The 17,572-nt window shown below is 46.1% G+C and overlaps 1 protein-coding gene across 7 annotated transcripts in view; it reads left to right on the forward strand.

Annotated features, from left to right (window-relative positions):
* ATXN2 (ataxin 2) overlaps positions 1 to 17,572 on the forward strand; it is a 401,010-nt gene that overhangs the window by 78,093 nt on the left and 305,345 nt on the right. For 6 of the 7 annotated variants that reach the window (XM_030217312.1, XM_030217310.1, XM_030217313.1 and 3 more), the window contains exon 4: positions 1,176 to 1,247. The exons of the other annotated variant lie outside the window; for it this stretch is intronic. In XM_030217312.1, coding sequence (XP_030073172.1) covers positions 1,176 to 1,247 — 72 coding nt within the window. The remainder of the gene's footprint in view (positions 1 to 1,175; positions 1,248 to 17,572) is intronic. 7 annotated transcript variants of the gene reach the window in all.

The raw sequence follows: 17,572 nt of genomic DNA on the forward strand, positions 1-17,572 counted from the left end.
GTCACCATTGTTCCCTGGGCTGGTCTCTAGCTCTGTGTGCAGGGAAGGTGGGGGAAGGACACATGAAAAGAGGGAAAACGTGTCATTATGCCACATAGGCCATTGATACTATACCATGCCCTACCAATTTGCATATAATAGCACCACCACCTAGAGTGCTTGGCAGCAGGGCCAGAGGTTTATTTTACCCCTCCATCCAAAAAGGTGTTCTGCTGCTCCTACTTGTCCTAACTTTTTTATTTTTATTTTTTGATAGGGTACCATTGAAGCTATACACTTAAAACTGATTTTTGTGCCTTTTGTGTGGAAGTGGTTAGGACTATATCTTTTCATAATGTAAATTATTTTGTTTGATTTCTATTGATTCCCCCAGGGGAAAATTAAATCTTTATAGCAATGTTTCAGTTGCAGTATATATCTGTAGTTTCATAGGGTACTTCTTATTCTTGTTCTCATCATTTTTGCATTTTGACCTCTATCGGTGCCTGGTAGAAGAGTAGCAGGTGGAACTTCTAGTTAAACAGTTTCACAGAGGGCAAAATACAAGAAAATAAGAGTAGAATGGAGAGTATTGAAATATTTGGCAGTTTTAAAATCTAGTAATAAAAATATTTGTACAGCACAGCTAGTACACATAACACATTATAGGATAATTTATAAGACAACTATATCTACCATGAAGAGTTTGCAGTCTAAAAGGTTGAGTACAATAAAGTTAAGTATTAACCAAAAGGTCTGACAGTGAGTGTCGAGCAGAATTGCACTGTCCAGTGTTGTTCAGTTCGCCATAATTGCTATACTACACTGGCATGTTTTTTTAATGGTAAACTATAGAAAAATGAATAGGATATAAGGGGCTTTTTTTAAATACCCATAATGAATTCTTTAGCTGAGGATTTGTTACTACCTCCATGGAACTGCATAGAGTATTTTTGAAGAAAATAAGTCTTCAGTTCCTGCTAATAAAAGTGGAACCCCTTCCTGCATTAAACACAGAAAGCGACTAACTGGGGGGAAAAAAAACTTTAATATGTGAGTAATATTACATTTACTTTTTCATGCTTTGTGAAGATTGTGAAAGGTATACCACAGCTTGATCTGGTTTTTGTACAACAGTACTTTAGATAGCCAGAGCCAAGAAAATGAAAATATCATTTTTTGTTTTACATTTATAGGGATCAAAATGTGAAGTACAAGTGAGAAATGGTGGTATATATGAAGGAGTTTTTAAAACCTACAGTCCTAAGGTAATCACTGAGATTGTTTGGTTGTTGTCTTTTTTTTTTTTAACTGGTAGTTGGTATTTAATGCAATGTACTGCATAGCACAGTTCTGCCATTAAAGATTATACATTCAGTGCCTGTTAGACCCATCTAAATACATTTTCCTTAGTGTCCCAGCCACACCAGTCTGGATAAGTGGGATTGTGTTCTCTTTCCTACCAGCAAATGGTAGGACATCACCAGGATATAGGCTGGTGCTCTGCTGGAGCTTTCCATTATTTCTCTACCTTCAGCTTATGGTAAGAATATTTGGGCTGGTGCTGGTCCTAGGCCTAGCTCCCCGGTGCACAGGTTCTTTGGCCTAACACTGTGATCAAGCCTAACAGCTTCACTCATGCCCTTGCTTGTGGAGGTTTGGGTCCCCATGCCCCTCCTTGCTCTGCCTCCTGCCCTCCTCAGGGACACCCTGCAGCTCTGGTAGTCTAAGTCACACACACACACACACACAAAAAAAAAGGTTAGAGGATTTGGGCTTCCTAGCTTAACTTTATTTCCCTGCTGTTCAGAGAAATGAAGTTTAAAAAGGAAAAAGAGAGAGCCTGATTTAGAGTCTTTGGGGGTGAGGGGGAAAAAACAGCCACCATGTGAGCCCAGGGAAACTGTGGGTGCCTGGAGAGTGCTTGGCTGTAGGCAGGAGTGCACCAGCCTGGGCAGGCCGACAATGTGCTTGGGTATGACAACCAACAGACTCTTCATTGCCTGCCAGAACCAGTAGCTCTGCACAGCTGCTGGCTCCCTTTGCCTGGCTTGCAATGGGCCATGTTCCTTCAATGGAAATAGCTTGGGAGGGGTGGGGACTTAGGTGAGTCTTAGTTGTGGGCTGCTACTCCTGCCTCTGACCAGTTTGCGAGACACATGATCCTGACAGACTTGGAGTGAAAGTCAACCATTTTCTCAGCTCCCTTGTCGGTACTACACAAGCAGGTGCAGCAGTCCCTGAGGGAGGGAAGATCTTGTGATGGGCCTGCTCCCACTTGACCCCATCAGGGCTGGTAGTGGGGGGCCCACTCCAGAGTAGATGCAGAGTGTGGTATTTAATTCTCATTAAGGAAGCCCTTGTGTGTGACAGTGCTGCTCCTGGGCCTTGGGGGGTGGGGATGGGATTTACCTCTCCTCCCCCTGAGTGCACCAGTTCCCTGAACACATCCATCCTGCTGGAAGATTTTGCATCGGATGCGGGAACCTCTCGAGGCAGCAGAGGAGGTGCACTCGATTATTCGGCTGTTTGGGAAGGAAGAGCTGCCTTGCCTCATTGATGCCATCAAGGAAGCATTGCAGCTTTCGATCTCAGCGCTGCAGTTGGATGAATGGGGATCCTCTCTTGGAAGGCCTAGTGAGCCCCTCCCAAGGCCTTTCCCTTTTACATAGTGCTTGTGTGCATGATACTGGCGGAGTAGGAGTCCCCATATTTGGAGTCACCTCCCAGGAAAAGAGTCTAGGTGTCATCATTGATGATACACTGAAACCCTGTGCAGCGGTGTCTAAGAAAGCACATAGAATGTTAGGAATTATTTGGAAAGGAATGGAAAACAAAAATGAGAATGTTATAATGCCTTTATCACTCCATGGTGCAACCCACCTCAAATGCTGTGTGCAGTTCTGGTCACTGCACCTCAAAAAAAATATATAGCAGAATTAGAAAAGGTACGGCATCCACAACAAAGAAAATGTTCCACTCAATGTGGAAACTCAAACGCGTGAAGCAATTCTTCCCGAGGGAAACATTTCGCAACTTGATACAATCAATGGTACTAAGCCACTTAGATTACTTCAATGGAATTTATGCGGGATGTAAAGAACAAACTTTAAAGAAACTTCAGACCGCTCAAAACATGGCAGCTAGGCTTATATTTGGTAAAACGCGATTTGAAAGCGCCAAACCCCTTCGCGAAAGACTACACTGGCTCCCAATCAAAGAACACATCGCCTTCAAAATCTGCACCCTGGTTCACAGAATCATCTACGGAGAAGCCCCGAGTTACATGACAGACGATCGACTTACCAATTAGAAATACATCCGAATCAACACGATCTTTTCTAAATCTGCACTACCCAAGCTGCAAAGGACTTAAATACAAAACAACTTACGCATCTAGTTTTTCCTACATAAGCACACAACTGTGCAACGCATTACCAAAAGCCTTGAAAATGGCATATGACCATCTAAACTTCCAGAAATCAATAAAAAAAACAACCTGTTTAAAAAGGCATACTCTACCGATCCAACTTAAATGCCTAATCCCTGCAACACAACCAAACTAAAGCACGTAACATACATAACACAACTCTTCCGTTCTCCGATTCCCTAATGTGGCTGTGCCAAATGAACTTGATCTTACCACAATATCACCCTGTATTTGTTCACACCGGAGCCTGCAAAGGCCTCTCCGGTACTATGTAAGCCACATTGAACCTACAAATAAGTGGGAAAATGTGGGATACAAATGTAATAAATGAATTGTAGAAGTTTTGGATTACCTGCTTGAAGCACTACCACCTATCGGAAAAAATTACTTTTTACCTATGAGAAACGATTTGGTACTTGTGGGAACTTTGGGACCTAATTTGGATGCCTCTTTGGGCTCAGTAGATAGGTTAGATTCTTCAGGAGTTCTTCAGTCTGCAGTTGCTGTGGGGGCTACTTTACTTGTTTCTTTTGTATTCAAACAAGACCTAAACTCATTGATGCAGATATACTTTAGGAAAGCTTCAAAGATGTTTGAAAGTCATAAGGGTTGGATTTTTCCTGATCTTTCCCAGGTTACCTAGGAGAGACGTAAAGTATTTCTTGCAATGTGTCAAGAAACTGTCTCTATAGGTGCAGCTTTTCATTTAAGATTCCCTTGTAAATATCGTAAAATTTAATAATGCACAATATCAGGCTTATTTTCGAAAGAGAAGTACGCCCATCTTTCGACACAAATCGGAAGATGGGCGTCCTTCTCCCAGGGTCGCCCAAATCGTCATAATGGAAAGCCGATTTTGGGCATCCCCGACTGTTTTCTGTCGCGGGGATGACCAAAGTTCCCTGGGGCGTGTTGGAGGCGTAGCGAAGGCGGGACTTGGGCATGCCTAACACATGGGCGTCCTCGACCCATAATTGAAAAAGAAGGGCATCCCTGATGAGCACTTGGACGACTTTACTTGGTCCTTTTTTTGTTACAACCAAGCCACGAAAAGGTGCTCGAACTGACCAGATGACAACCAAAGGGAATCGGGGATGATCTCCCCTTACTCCCCCAGTGGTCACTAACCCCCTCCCACCCTCAAAAAAATTATTTAAAAATATTTTTTGCCAGCCTCAAATGTCATACTCAGGTCCATCGCAGCAGTATGCAGGTCCCTGGAGCAGTTTTAGTGGGTGCAGTGCACTTCAGACAGGCGGACCCAGGCCCATCCCCCCTCCCCACCTGTTACACTTGTGGTGGTAAATGTGAGCCCTTCAAAATCCACCAGAAACCCACTGTACCCACATGTAGGTGTCCCCCTTCACCCATAAGGACGATGGTAGTGGTGTACAGTTGTGGGTTTTTTTTTGGGGGGGGGGGGGGGGAGCTCAGCACACATGGTAAGGGAGCTGTGCACCTGAGAGCAATTTCTGAAGTCCACTGCAGTGCCCCCTAGGGTGCCCGGTTGGTGTCCTGGCATATGAGGGGGACCAGTGCACTACGAATGTTGGCGCCTCCCACTTTCTGAGATGGGTGTCTTCAGTTTCCATTATCGCCGAAAATCAGAAACGACGAAGTCTAAGGACCACCATCTCTAAGGTCGATCTAAATTTCCAGATTTGGGCTTCCCCGAACGTATTATCGAAACGAAAGATGGACGTCTATTGTGTTTCGATAATACGGATTTCCCCGCCCCTTCACGGGGATGTCCTGCGAGGACGTCCTCAGAAAATCTTGGGTGTCCCTTTCGATTATGCCCCTCCACATTTTCTTCATTCCTTAAAACACCAAGAGCCTTCAGTGGGTCCACTCTGGAATATTGGTTTACAAGATTAAAGGAACTGTGTCCCCTTTCTGATGGCTCTTGATGCTTTTTGTTGTTGTTTGGACTTTAGTCTGTACTTTGGACCCTCTCTGTGCTGTTATATTCTTCATTCCTTAACAACTGAAATCCTTTCTTAATGTGAAGAAATTTGCCTCTGGGGAATCAGTGGTTTGACCTTTTTTTTTTTTTTTTTTTCAAAGTCTCTGATGTGATTCTTGGATAGATAAGCTTGATTAAAGTGATAGCCTGGTACCAGTTAGCCTGAATTAGATTCTTTTTTCATGTTTTTTCAGCTTCCTGCAGTTTTCTTTGTTCTCTTCCTTACTGTCCTTTTAGTGGACTACTTAAGAGCAGAAGTGTATAGTTTATTTTTCTTAAAAATTACACTAAATCCTGAGCTCCAGCTTATTACCGGTCACTTTTTTACTTGTACCATATGCTCATAAGTAACCACCACTGCTATTATAAATTTCTCTATGCATTTATTTTATGTGCATTTCAAAACCATGTGTACACAATTATTTCCTCATGACAATATTATATACTAGTAAAAAAGGCCCGTTACCAAAACAAATGAAACGGGCGCTAGCATGTGGTTTTTTTTTTTATTTTTTTTTCTGTTTGATATTAAGGGATATATTTTTTTTTTTAAAAGAAAAAGAGTTTTTTTAAAGTTGTAAAGTCTGTATGAGTGTTTGTGGTTTTGAGGGGGGGTTGTGGGGGTCTATGGGTGTATGCTATTTTTTTTTGGGGGGGAGGGGTGTTTGTGGGGTAGGGTAGCGTTGTTCTGTATGAGTGTTTGTGGTTTTGAGGGGGGTTGTGGGTGTCTGTGGGTGTGTGTGCCATTTTGTGGGGGGGTGTTTGTAGGGGGGTGTTTGTGGGGTAGGGTTGTTCTGTATGAGTGTTTGTGTTTTTTTTTGGGGGGGGATTATGGGAGTCTGTGGGTGTTTGTAAGAGAGAGATGTAGGTTTTTACTGTTTCAGTTTTTGTATTAAGGGGTTTGGGGGAGGGAGTGTGTGTGTATGAGTGTGAAAGCAAGATGTTGTCTGTCCATGGCAGTGTGTGGCATTTTGGGTGGTGGGCAGTTTGGTTGTATGTATGTGTGTTAGTGAGTGATGCTGATTGTCCATATTAGATGTGGGGGGTTTTTGTGGCTGGTAGGGGGTGATTCTCTGCGTGTGAGTGTGATACAGTAATCTTAATTCAGCAGGGCACTCTGATGTGGTATTTGTAGGCACTTGTATTTTTGTTGAAACCAGAGGGATCCGTTGCAGGCAGGCAGTAGGAGTAGATATGGGTTTTTTTCGAGTGTGGAATGTGGGTGGTGTTCTGTAGGGGGGGACGGGGCTGAGGGCGCATGTGTCTGGAGGTCTCCTTGTAGGCACTGATTTCAGCTGGGCACTCAGGTGGGCTGTGATCTGTTTTTTTAGGGGGGGGGTTGGGCGCCGGAGGTTTCCGTTTGGGTGGGTTTTTTTTTTGGGGGGGGGGGGGGTTGGTTTGGTTTTAGTGTGGAATGTGGGTGGCGTTCTGTAGGGGGGGCGGGGCTGAGGGCGCATGTGTTTGGAAGTCTCTGTTGTAGGCACTGAACGCCGGCTTGGAGACTCACCACATGAACAGCTTGCAGAGTAAGGTCCGCGATGTAGTGGTTGTTTAGTGGTGTTCTTCGTCCGCGCTTTCCTCGCGGTTGGTCCCCGTGCTGGTAGCTACCCCCTCCTCAGGAAGGGGCGGGACTCGTGTGTGTTTGTTTTTTTTTTCCTGAACGCCGCTGCATTTCCTTCGCTGTCCCACTCCTGCTCCTCTGCAGCACCGGTCCCATTCAAAGGCTTGGTGGTTTCTAAGTCCATGTGAGTGTTTGGGAGGTGGAACCGTACTTTGTGTGCATCACTTGAGGCACAGCCAATCAGCAGCGCGTGGGCGGGGCAAACACTGATGTTCAAAAAGTGGTCTCTGCCGCCTCACTTTAGAACGTTGGGAAAGTGAGGCTTCATTAGAATGTTGGAGGTGCGTTTTATATAGAGAGAGAATTTTTCCCCACCATACAATCAAAACATACATTCATCCATTCATACTTCTACATTTACATAAATATACAATCCTTCCACAATGTGACACATTTTTCAGACTTGCCAGGGTACACAAATACTCTGTATTCAATTCTTATCAAAGTCCCGCTAAAAGTCAATAGCCCTAATTATGTCGCAGTTCCTCCGTGCAATATAACAATGTTCTTATCTTCAGCCCTGACTCGGCTCTTGTTATATAGTTCCGTTGAAATGTCCGTCACTGAGTACCTTCAAACCTTGTTCACGGTTCCAATTTCTATGTTCAAACAGATTTGTAAATGCTACCCTTGATAATCCTGTGTTTGAATATTCTGGATAAAAATCCAACTAACTGTCACTCTGTGAAAACCACCGACTGTTGATATAATATCAGCTTACTTCTCCGTCAAACCCTACGCACAAATTGCGTTTCACCTGAAGGCATCATCAGGGGTTTAACTTAAATATAATGTCAGCTGCATGTGCAGAGCTGCTCTTGCTCTACAGGCATCTGCAAAATGGCGCTTTCGCTGCAAGTCTGAAAAATATGTCACATTGTGGAAGGATTGCATATTTATGTAAATGTAGAAGTATGAATGTATGTTTTGTATGGTGGGGAAAATTTATGTATGATATTGTCGTGAGGAAATAATTGTGTACACATGGTTTATTTTTCTTATGGATAATTTGTTTATATTACACTACTAGTAAAAGAGGCCCGTTTCAGAGCAAATGAAACGGGCGCTAGCAAGGTTTTCGTCGCCAACACCCCCCCCCCCGGCCAACCCCTTCGTCGTTCTGCCATTGTTCCGCCCCCAACGTCATGACGTTTGACGCGAGGGCGGGGCCCAGAGCAATTCCCCCCCGCCTCCCTGCCAACCCCTTTGTTGTTCTGCCATTGCTTCGCCCTCGAGGGCGGGGCCCAGAGCGATTTTGGTGGCTTCACCACCACGAACCTTTGAATCTTTTTGAAGGAAGTCGGGGCTTAGCTTCACTGATGTCAGTGTCCTCAGAACGTTGAGGGTGAGTTTTGTTATAGTAGATATGCCTCTTTTCTGTATTTCCTATTGAAGAGTGGGCTTGTATTTATGTTGAAATGCTAATAAAAAAAATAAAAGAAAAATAAAGGGGGAAAAAAAGAGAAGGGTGACGAAAATGGTAAAGGGGATGGGCACGGGAGTCCCCAATTTTGAGTTATATCATATGGCAATACAACTAAGGTGAGCCTAAGCCGTGGCTCTGTATGGAACAGGCGTATATTGGGGGGGGGGGGGGATCCCCTTGTGGGCCGTAATGTGGGTACCCAAACAGCAAATCTTGACTTTGGCCCCGTGCTTGCCTTCCCTAATGAAGCAACTTCTAATGACTTGGCTTACCTGTTGCTCGAAATGGTTCTCAGAGTGGCGGTACTTTCTCTCTACTCCTATTTTTTATGCATTTTCAGACTTAGAAGGGATACCTCAGGGCTGATGATGGATGTATTGCCCCTGGGTTGAGGAGCTCTTGTAGATGGGCTTCACACTCAAGGTGCTTGGTCCACCCAGGAAACAGTTCTCCAGATCAATCTGCTGGAGCTGCGGTGTTCATTCAAACGGACAAGCAGGTTGCCATGTATTACACCAACAAGCAGGGTATTTGTCTTGTTTCCATTGTATGCAGATTTTTTCACGTTTGTTCTTTCTGGATAGCCTGAAAACCTGACTGCATGGTGGGGTCCCTCCAGGACAGGTTTGGTAGTCATCATTCTTCAAGGACAAGCAGACATAATCTCACATGTGGGTGACATCCATGGAGCCTGGTGCGATCACTGCCAAGTGCATTTTCACTTTAAATCTTTGAGGCAGTGCCCCCAACTTGCATGCGTCGGTACATTTCCACCCGATGCTTGAGTGTGGGACCAGCAGTCTCTTGTTTTCCACAGAGCAGAGAGGGTTAAAAAAAATATATATTTTCTCAGCGTGTCAAACTCTTGCCTTTTTAGTGCTCTCTAGATCTCAGGAAGGCATACACGCGTTCTCCTTGCTTCTGCTGTGGGACTCTGCACTATCGATTCAAGGTCTTACCATTCATCTTGGCGTCTCCTCAAGTCTTCATGAGCCATCTGATAGTAGTAACTGCAGCACTTCGCAGGAGGGGCATACATGTTTTCCCCTACCTGGACGACTGGTTAATCAAGGTAGCCTCTCAGGAGTCAGCACATACCTCCGTGTTGTCTTCTTTAAGGCTTATAGAACTCAGGTTTGTGATCAATTACCCCAAATCACATCTTCAAGCGGTCCAGACCTTAGAGTTCATAGTGGCTCTCCTCATTACTACTCAGTGCCATGCTTTCCTTCCTCAACCAAGGGCAAACAACATACTGCATCTTGCCACTCAGATGTTCAGATCCACCATTGGCTCGACTCCACTTCCGAATTTCTGAGTGGACACTCTCCTTTCAGTGGTCCCAAGCTATGAGATTGCTTTCAGCTCATGTTTGAATCACTCAACAGCCATGCAGAATCTTATCCGGAGTATTCCGTTTTAGCCCCTTCCATATAGCAAGGTCCTCACCACGGATGCTGCTTAGGTTGAGTTGAGGTGCTCACCTTGATGGTCTCTCCACACAATGTTATTGGTCTCCATTGGAAAAACAACATCATATCAATCTCCTAGAGTTGCGAGCAGTCTGGAACGCTCTCAAGACTTCCAAGATCGTATTCTTCAACAAGTGATACTCATTCACATAGACAACTAGATTTCAGTGTATTACCTGAACAAGCTAGGGGGAACAGGTTCTTACCACCTCTTGCCAGCAAGCTATACAGATATGGTTCCTCAGCATATCTGTTTTTTTTAACTGCTTTGTGATCCACACGGAACTGAAGAGGATGTTGCGGAATATAAGAATAATGTAATATCTGTACTTTCTCGGAGGACAAGCAGGCTGCTTGTTCTCACATGTGGATCGACGTCCATGTCGGCCTGGGAACCGGCATTTTGCAAGCAAAATATAAAAAAAGTTTTACCAGAGTCTTCTGGTGCGCGTGCAGGGACTGATTTCCCACCCGTCGCACATCATCTCAGTTTCTTTTTTTCAGTGACGAGGTGCATGCGGTAGGTTCCTCCTGTGCTCCTCGTTTAGGCCCGGGAATCAAGGTTTTTTGCATTTTTTTCTTTATTTTGTTTAAAAAGAAAAGTGTTGCTTCTTTTATTTTTTGATTTAGTTTCTTTTCTCCAAATTTTGTTTTTCATTTTTGACGCGGCCGGGTTTTCTCCCTTTTTTGTGCCCTCTTCTTTTTGGCACAATCACGTCATTTGATTTTGCCAAAGCCGTTTTTCCTTCCATGTTATCGAAGACACCCAGTGGCTTCAAATGTTGTACTCGGTGCAACCGGACCATCTCAGGTACTGATACTCGTGTATCCAGTGCTTTAGGCCCGGCCATAGCCCAGCCACTTGTAGTCTGTGTCTCCATATGAAGAAACAGACTCAAGTGTCTCGAGAAGCCCAGTGAGAGAAACTTTTTATTTTTTTTATTTTTAAAAGTCTTTATTGAATATTGTTAATTCTGAACATAGCGTACCTAACACATTCTCAATACAAATTTGCACATAGCAATGTGCCAATTACATAACAAAGAATACACAGTAGAGTTTGCCGTGCATAATCAAATACAGAATATACTTCAACTTTTTAATTATGATTTGTAAGTGACCTCCCATTCCCTGCCTATCGCCCTCCCCTCTCTCCCCCCTCCGACTCCACCCCCCCAAAGCCCTCCCCTTTCCCTTTCCCCCAGTGCTTTCTCTGGTCCTCCACACTCATAAACTACATTCTCTCTCTTTTTCTAGTTAACTGCATTTACAAAGAACTGCCATATTGAGTGCCATTGACTTGTCCGATGTTTTCGTGCGGCTATGAGCCTTTCCATTTCACACACATATTTTAATTTGTTTTGCCATCTTGTAATTGAGGGGACTGTTCTTTGTTTCCAATGCAACGCTACTGTCACTCTGGCCACTGCTGTCACCTGTCTCAGCAATTGCTGTTGACAAGATGTCAGTCCTCTCACCGGTGCAGAGAAAAGAAACACCTCAGGGACCCAAGGTATCAAGCATCCCAACCAACCCTGGAGTCTATCTTGCACTGCCTTCCAGAATGCCTTAACTTTAAGACAACGCCACCATATATGCCCCATGGTTCCCCTTAGGCTGCATCCCCGCCAACATAGCCCCGTTGTCGTCGGGTATATTCGCTGGAGTCGATCCGGGGTAAGGTACCACCTATATAATACCTTTACTGCATTTTCTTTGAGCGGTACATGTATAGAGATACCCGCCACCCTTTTTTCTATACTCTCCCATTCTACTTCCTCTATGGTCCTTCCCAACTCCTTTTCCCACGCCCGCCTGTGACTACTATGTCCTGGAGCCTGTACGCTGACACATCTATATATTCTCCCAATGAGCCCTCGGGATCCAGTTAATTTTTCACATATCTCTTCAAAGGGGAGTGATTGCCGCTGCATGACCTTTCTGGTTGCTGCATTATGGAGGAAATGTGACAACTGACAGTATGCAAACTCTTCGCCCTCCACCACGGGGAACCCCGCCTTTAGTGCCGCAAAAGTTAGTACAGAGTTATTATTATCATACAGTTGACCCCACCTTCGCACTCCCTCTGCATACCACCGAGTGAAGACACCCGTAGTATTCCCCGGCAGAAACAAAGGGTTATAAGCAATTGGTGTCATTCGGGACAGCACACACCTGCTCTCCGGAAATAGTTTGTCCCAGTAGTAGAGAGTAACTTCCACTGAGGGGCATACACCTTCTTGCAGTTTGCGAAAAGATCTTGGCAACCACATAAGTGCCCCCAGCGGTGTCTCTCCAAGGGAGTGCTGTTCTAAGTGGACTCACTGTCTGTCAGGATAGTTTTGGTACCATTCTACAGCTGCCTTTCCCTGAGCTGCCCTGTAATACCAATGAAGATTTGGGACTCCCAATCCTCCTCTCCTCTTCTCTTGATATAATAAGGTTCGCGACAATCTGGGATGCTTTCCTGCCCAAACGAAACGCACAATACGATCTTGCAAGGACGCGAGAAATCGCCTGGGCGCCTTCACAGGCAGCACTTGGAATAAATACAAGAGGCGAGGTAGGACATTCATCTTAATAATAGCTATACGTCCAAACCAGGATACCTCTAGTTCTCCCCATCTCTCCATGTCCTCTGCAATTGTCTTTATCAACCCCTTGTAGTTTGCCGAGAAAAGCTCTGATAGTGGTACCGTCAGTTTAACCCCTAAGTATCTAATCTTTCCCCGGGCCCACCTGAACGGGAATGATGACTTCAGCTCTGTTACCGTTTCCTCATCTATAGTTACATTCAAGGCCTCAGACTTTGCCATATTCACTTTGAATCCCGAGACTACTGAGTACTCGTCTATAAGTTGGATAAACCGAGGGAATGTAGTCAAAGGCCGTGTCGTATATAGAGGCGTCGTCTGCATAGAGCGCCAGTTTATGCGTTCTTTCTGCCACTTGGGCCCCTACGAACCCCGGGTCTTGCTGTATCCGTGCTGCAAAGGGTTCCATAACCATAGCAAATAGAAGAGGAGACAGGGGGCAACCCTGCCTCATTCCTCTATGCAATGTAAACAGCCCAGAATAATTTCCATTAATTTTAACACATGCTTTTGGCGAGGTATAAAACGCCCGTATCCAACCTATAAACTTCGCTCCAAAACCCAAAACCTCCAGAACTCTATACGTGAAGGACCAATGAACACGATCGAAGGCTTTCTCTGCTTCTAAACTCAAGAGACACAAGGGCCTCCGATTCCTCTTTGTCAGGTGCATTAGGTCTACCGTACGCCTGATATTGTCCATCGCCTTTCGGTGGGCCACAAAGCCCACTTGGTCTGGGTGCACAAGAGTCGGGAGTATAGGCGCCAGCCTGTTGGCCAGTACCTTGGCCAATATCTTAACATCGGCATTGAGTACAGATATGGGCCTATAAGGAACCACACTCGGTGTGATCCTTTTCTGGCTTGGGTATCACCGCTATCCAAGCATCTCTCATAGTCAGCGGCAGAACCTCCCCCTCCTCTACTTGATTGAACAGGTCCACAAGCAACGGCGCTAACTCGGGAGCAAACTTCTTATAAAATTCATTAGGGAGACCGTCTAACCCTGGGGACTTGTAAGACGGCAAGCTACTTATTGCCTCTTGTATTTCCTGTGGGGTAACCTGCTTTTCCAACAGGTCCCTATGCTGTCTAGCCAAATTGGGAAGCTCGCATTCCTGCAGAAACTCATGTACCGCCTCGGGTGTCGGGTTAATTTCCTGTTCGTAAAGCGCTTGATAATACTCCCCGAATCTTTGACGTATTTTCTCAGTTTGATTCAGCAAGCTACCACTCCCATCCCGTACCTGGTGGATAAATCCGATCTACTCTCTGCCTGTGTATCTTTGTAGCCAGTAATCGCCCTGCTTTATTAGTGAACTCATAAGAGCGTACCCCCTGCCTAGCTCTTAGTACCTCTAAATGCTCTGAGTATATGGCGTCCAGCCTCATCCTCTCTATACATAGCTCCTGCCACACCTGCTGCGATCTATTCATTTTATGTTGCTTCTCCAATTGTTGTATTTTGACCAGGCAGGCTGTTATCAGTGCCTTCCTCGCCTTTGAGCGTTTGCTTGCCTGTTGTAGAAAATAACCCCTAGACACTGCCTTCAGGGTATCCCAAACAACATGTAATGCTGGGCCTGTATCTACATTTAATTCTAGATATTCTTTTAGCATCTTTTTGTACCCCTCCAGCACTTCGTCCTCTTGCAGAATGCTAGTGTTTAGGGTCCATCTCTTATCTTGTTGTCCGGCCTGTATATTCGGCAGGGTTACCCACACTGGGGAGTGATCTGACAGTGTCATACTTCCAATCCCAGCATTTGGTCCCCTTTCTACTAATGCAGCATCCAAGAAGATATAGTCAATTCTGGAGTATGACTCATGCACTGGTGAGTAAAATGTATAGTCTCTATCTGCCCGATGTGTCAACCTCCACAGGTCCAGGACCCCTAAGGAATAAACCAATGACCCTAGCGCCTGAGCCTCCTTTTTCCCCTCAAACCTTGTTGCCCCCGTTCGGTCTATCCCCGGGTTTATCACTGCATTGAAGTCTCCTCCCATTATTAGGGTCCCCCTAACAAAAGCAATCAAGGAGTTGCGAACCTTAGTGAAAAATTGCACCTGTCCACTATTGGGGGCGTATATCGATGCTAATGTGATATCTACCTGATTCAGTGTCATGTGAAGATAAATAAAGCGGCCCCTCAGGTCCCGTTTAATCTGTTTAACCTGCACCGGTGTGGAGGAGTGAATCAGTATCGCCACCCCTCCCTTTTTTGTAGTTTCAGAGGAAGCGCAGAGTACACTCCTGAGTAACCAGGGCATCGTAAAAGATGCTCGTGCTTACGCCGCAGGTGTGTCTCTTGCAAGAATACTATTTGTGGTTATAGCTGATGCAATTCTCTATTCAGTTTCTGCCTCTTCTGAGGCATATTCAGTCCCTTTACATTGTAAGATATAATCTTCAAGTCGTGACCCATTGTGCTCTATTATTTAAATATAAGCCAATAGCATTCCTTGGCTCCCGTACTTATTCGTGTGTGACCCTCAGTTACATCATCAAAGTTTAGCAGCCACTCCCCCTTCCCCCCACCCCATCCCTCCCCCAGGATCCTATCCATCATCCCCCCCATACTACACCAACCAGAGGCTCTAGTCCTCTGAGTGGGATACTAGGAAGTTAATCACCCTCTTCAGGACGTCCCAGCCCCTCTTCCCACCCTCCCAAGCCTTTCACATTTCTCTTCCTTCTTCTATCTCCATTCAATACCATGTCCCCCCTCCCAACATTCCTTGTAACCCTCTCGGGTGTTGTTCTTATACATTACCATGTCTGCTCACGTCTCGTACAGCTTATATATAACTCATTCTCTCTTCTTTCATTCCACTCCCCAAAGCTGTAAATTAAATAAATTATCAGCCCCAGTCCAGGTTTATTTCGATTGACATGGCCCGTATGGCTCTACTTTTATGTCCAGAACTCAGTTGTTTCCAACTTCTCTCCTAGTTTGGATGTAGGCCGGGTCTCTCATCTCTTGGACTTGCCTCGTCTCGCGTTTCCTGGAGCTCGCTGCCAGCCTTGGAGTTTAGCTCGTGTTGTTGTTGCTAATTCCCCCGGCGGGACTGTTGTGCTCACCAGTTCCGCTGCATGCAGTGCTTCCCAGGCCTCTTGTAGCGAGCGCACTCTATATTTACTGCCTTTCAGCGTAAAGTTCAGGGAGAAGGGAAAACCCCATCTGTACTGCTGCTTATTTTTAAGTAGTACGTCCAATGCAGGCCTCATTTGGCGTCGCTGTTGTAAAGTGTACAGTGAGAGGTCTTGGTACACCAGTATCTTAGCTCCTCCATATTCAAAGTTCTGTGCCCGTCTCGCACTCGCCATGACCTGCTCTTTGACTTCAAATTTATGAAAGCGCACTATAATGTCTCACACCTGCTGTTTCCTACGGGGCCCCAGAGCTCTGTGTGCTCTAATTCCACCGGCTTGGCACCCGCCTCATAACCCAACAGCGTGGCACACATTGTTTGCACTATCACCAGTATGTCCTCCGTCTCGCCTCCTTCTGGAACGCCGCGAAATCTGAGGTTATTGCGGCTTCCTCTGTTCTCCAAGTCGTCCAGCTTATAGGCAGGTTCCAAATTTTTCTTTTCAAGATCTTGCAGCTGATCAGTATGTTTGGTTAGTGTCTCTGCCTGCTCTTCCAGCCAGAGTTCTGCCTCTTCCACCCTTCCCCCCAATTCACGAAGGTCTGTGCTCAGCGTGTCCATTCTTTCAAGGATTTCCTCCTTCGATTGTTTTATCTCCTCTTGAATGTTAGATAAGAATACACGCAATTCGCTCGCGATACTTCTTTTGGAAGGCGGGTTGCAATGTTCGGCAGCAGACAGAGCTGAATCAGAGTCAGAAGGAGTGGCCCGTTCTGGCGATTCATTGCGTTTGGCGGTCTTTCCCGCCATACTTTTTTCTGACCGCTCGCTCTCCTTTTTCCGCGTCGCGGGAGTTTTACTCATTGCAGCTGAGAGTAGGGGGGATTATCCGGCAGCCTTTTTCAGCTTTGTTGTCGGCCGAAGTCCACTTTTTATTACTTTTAAAAGCTTTTTATTGGCGCTGGATGGCGGAGCTTAGGGACTAGGCGGCCATCTTGCCCGGTGACGTCACTTCCCCCCAGTGAGAGAAACATTTTGAGGCTCCGTCTGGTCCTTTGACATTGACATCGGTACCGAGATCTTTGTCAGTGTTGACATCGAGGGAAGCATCGATGTTGGGAGGAGAGGTAATGGCTGTTGAGAGACCAACTCGCTCTAGGCGCAGTGAGGCGTTGAGTGGGTCTCCACCTGCCTCGAGGCCTCCTGTTATGCAGGCCCCCCGGGACCGACCTTCGTCGGACCCAGCCCTGAGGAGGCGTGAAGATTCCATGTCTTCCTCATCGGTATCGAGGAGTCTCGACGGGCGTCGAGAGAAGGCGAAGAAGCACTGTCATCATTTTCCTTCGACACATGGTGCTGGGAGCTCCTGGGCGTCGAGGGACTCTGCACGCAAGAAGCATCGGCGCCGAGAGGACCGCTGCCCCTCTATACAGGAGGTGCCGATGCGTCAGTCTTCTGTAAGCCCGGTACCTAACATAGTGACATAGTAGATGATGGCAGAAAAAGACCTGCAGGGTCCATCCAGTCTGCCCAAGAAGATAAATTCATATGTACTACTTTTTTATTTGTACTGCTCTCTTCAGGGCACAGACCGTATAAGTCTGTCCAGCCCTATCCCCGCCGCCCAACTACCAACCCCGCCTCCCACCACCAGCTGTGGCACAGACCGTATAAGTCTGCCCAGCACTATCCCTGCCTCCCACCACCGGCTCTGGCACAGACCGTATAAGTCTGCCCAGCACTATCCCCGCCGCCCAACCACCAGCCCCGGCACAGACCGTATAAGTCTGCCCAGCACTATCCCCGCCGCCCAACCACCAGCCCCGGCACAGACCGTATAAGTCTACCCAGCAGTAGCCCCGCCTCCCAACCACCAGCTCTGCCATCCATTCTAGGCTAAGCTCCTGAGGATCCCTTCCTTCTGCACAGGATTCCTTTATGTTTATCCCACGCATGTTTGAATTCCGTTACCGTTTTCATCTCCACCACCT

Source organism: Microcaecilia unicolor, chromosome 11 (assembly GCF_901765095.1).
Source record: "Microcaecilia unicolor chromosome 11, aMicUni1.1, whole genome shotgun sequence".
Taxonomy (NCBI): domain Eukaryota; kingdom Metazoa; phylum Chordata; class Amphibia; order Gymnophiona; family Siphonopidae; genus Microcaecilia; species Microcaecilia unicolor.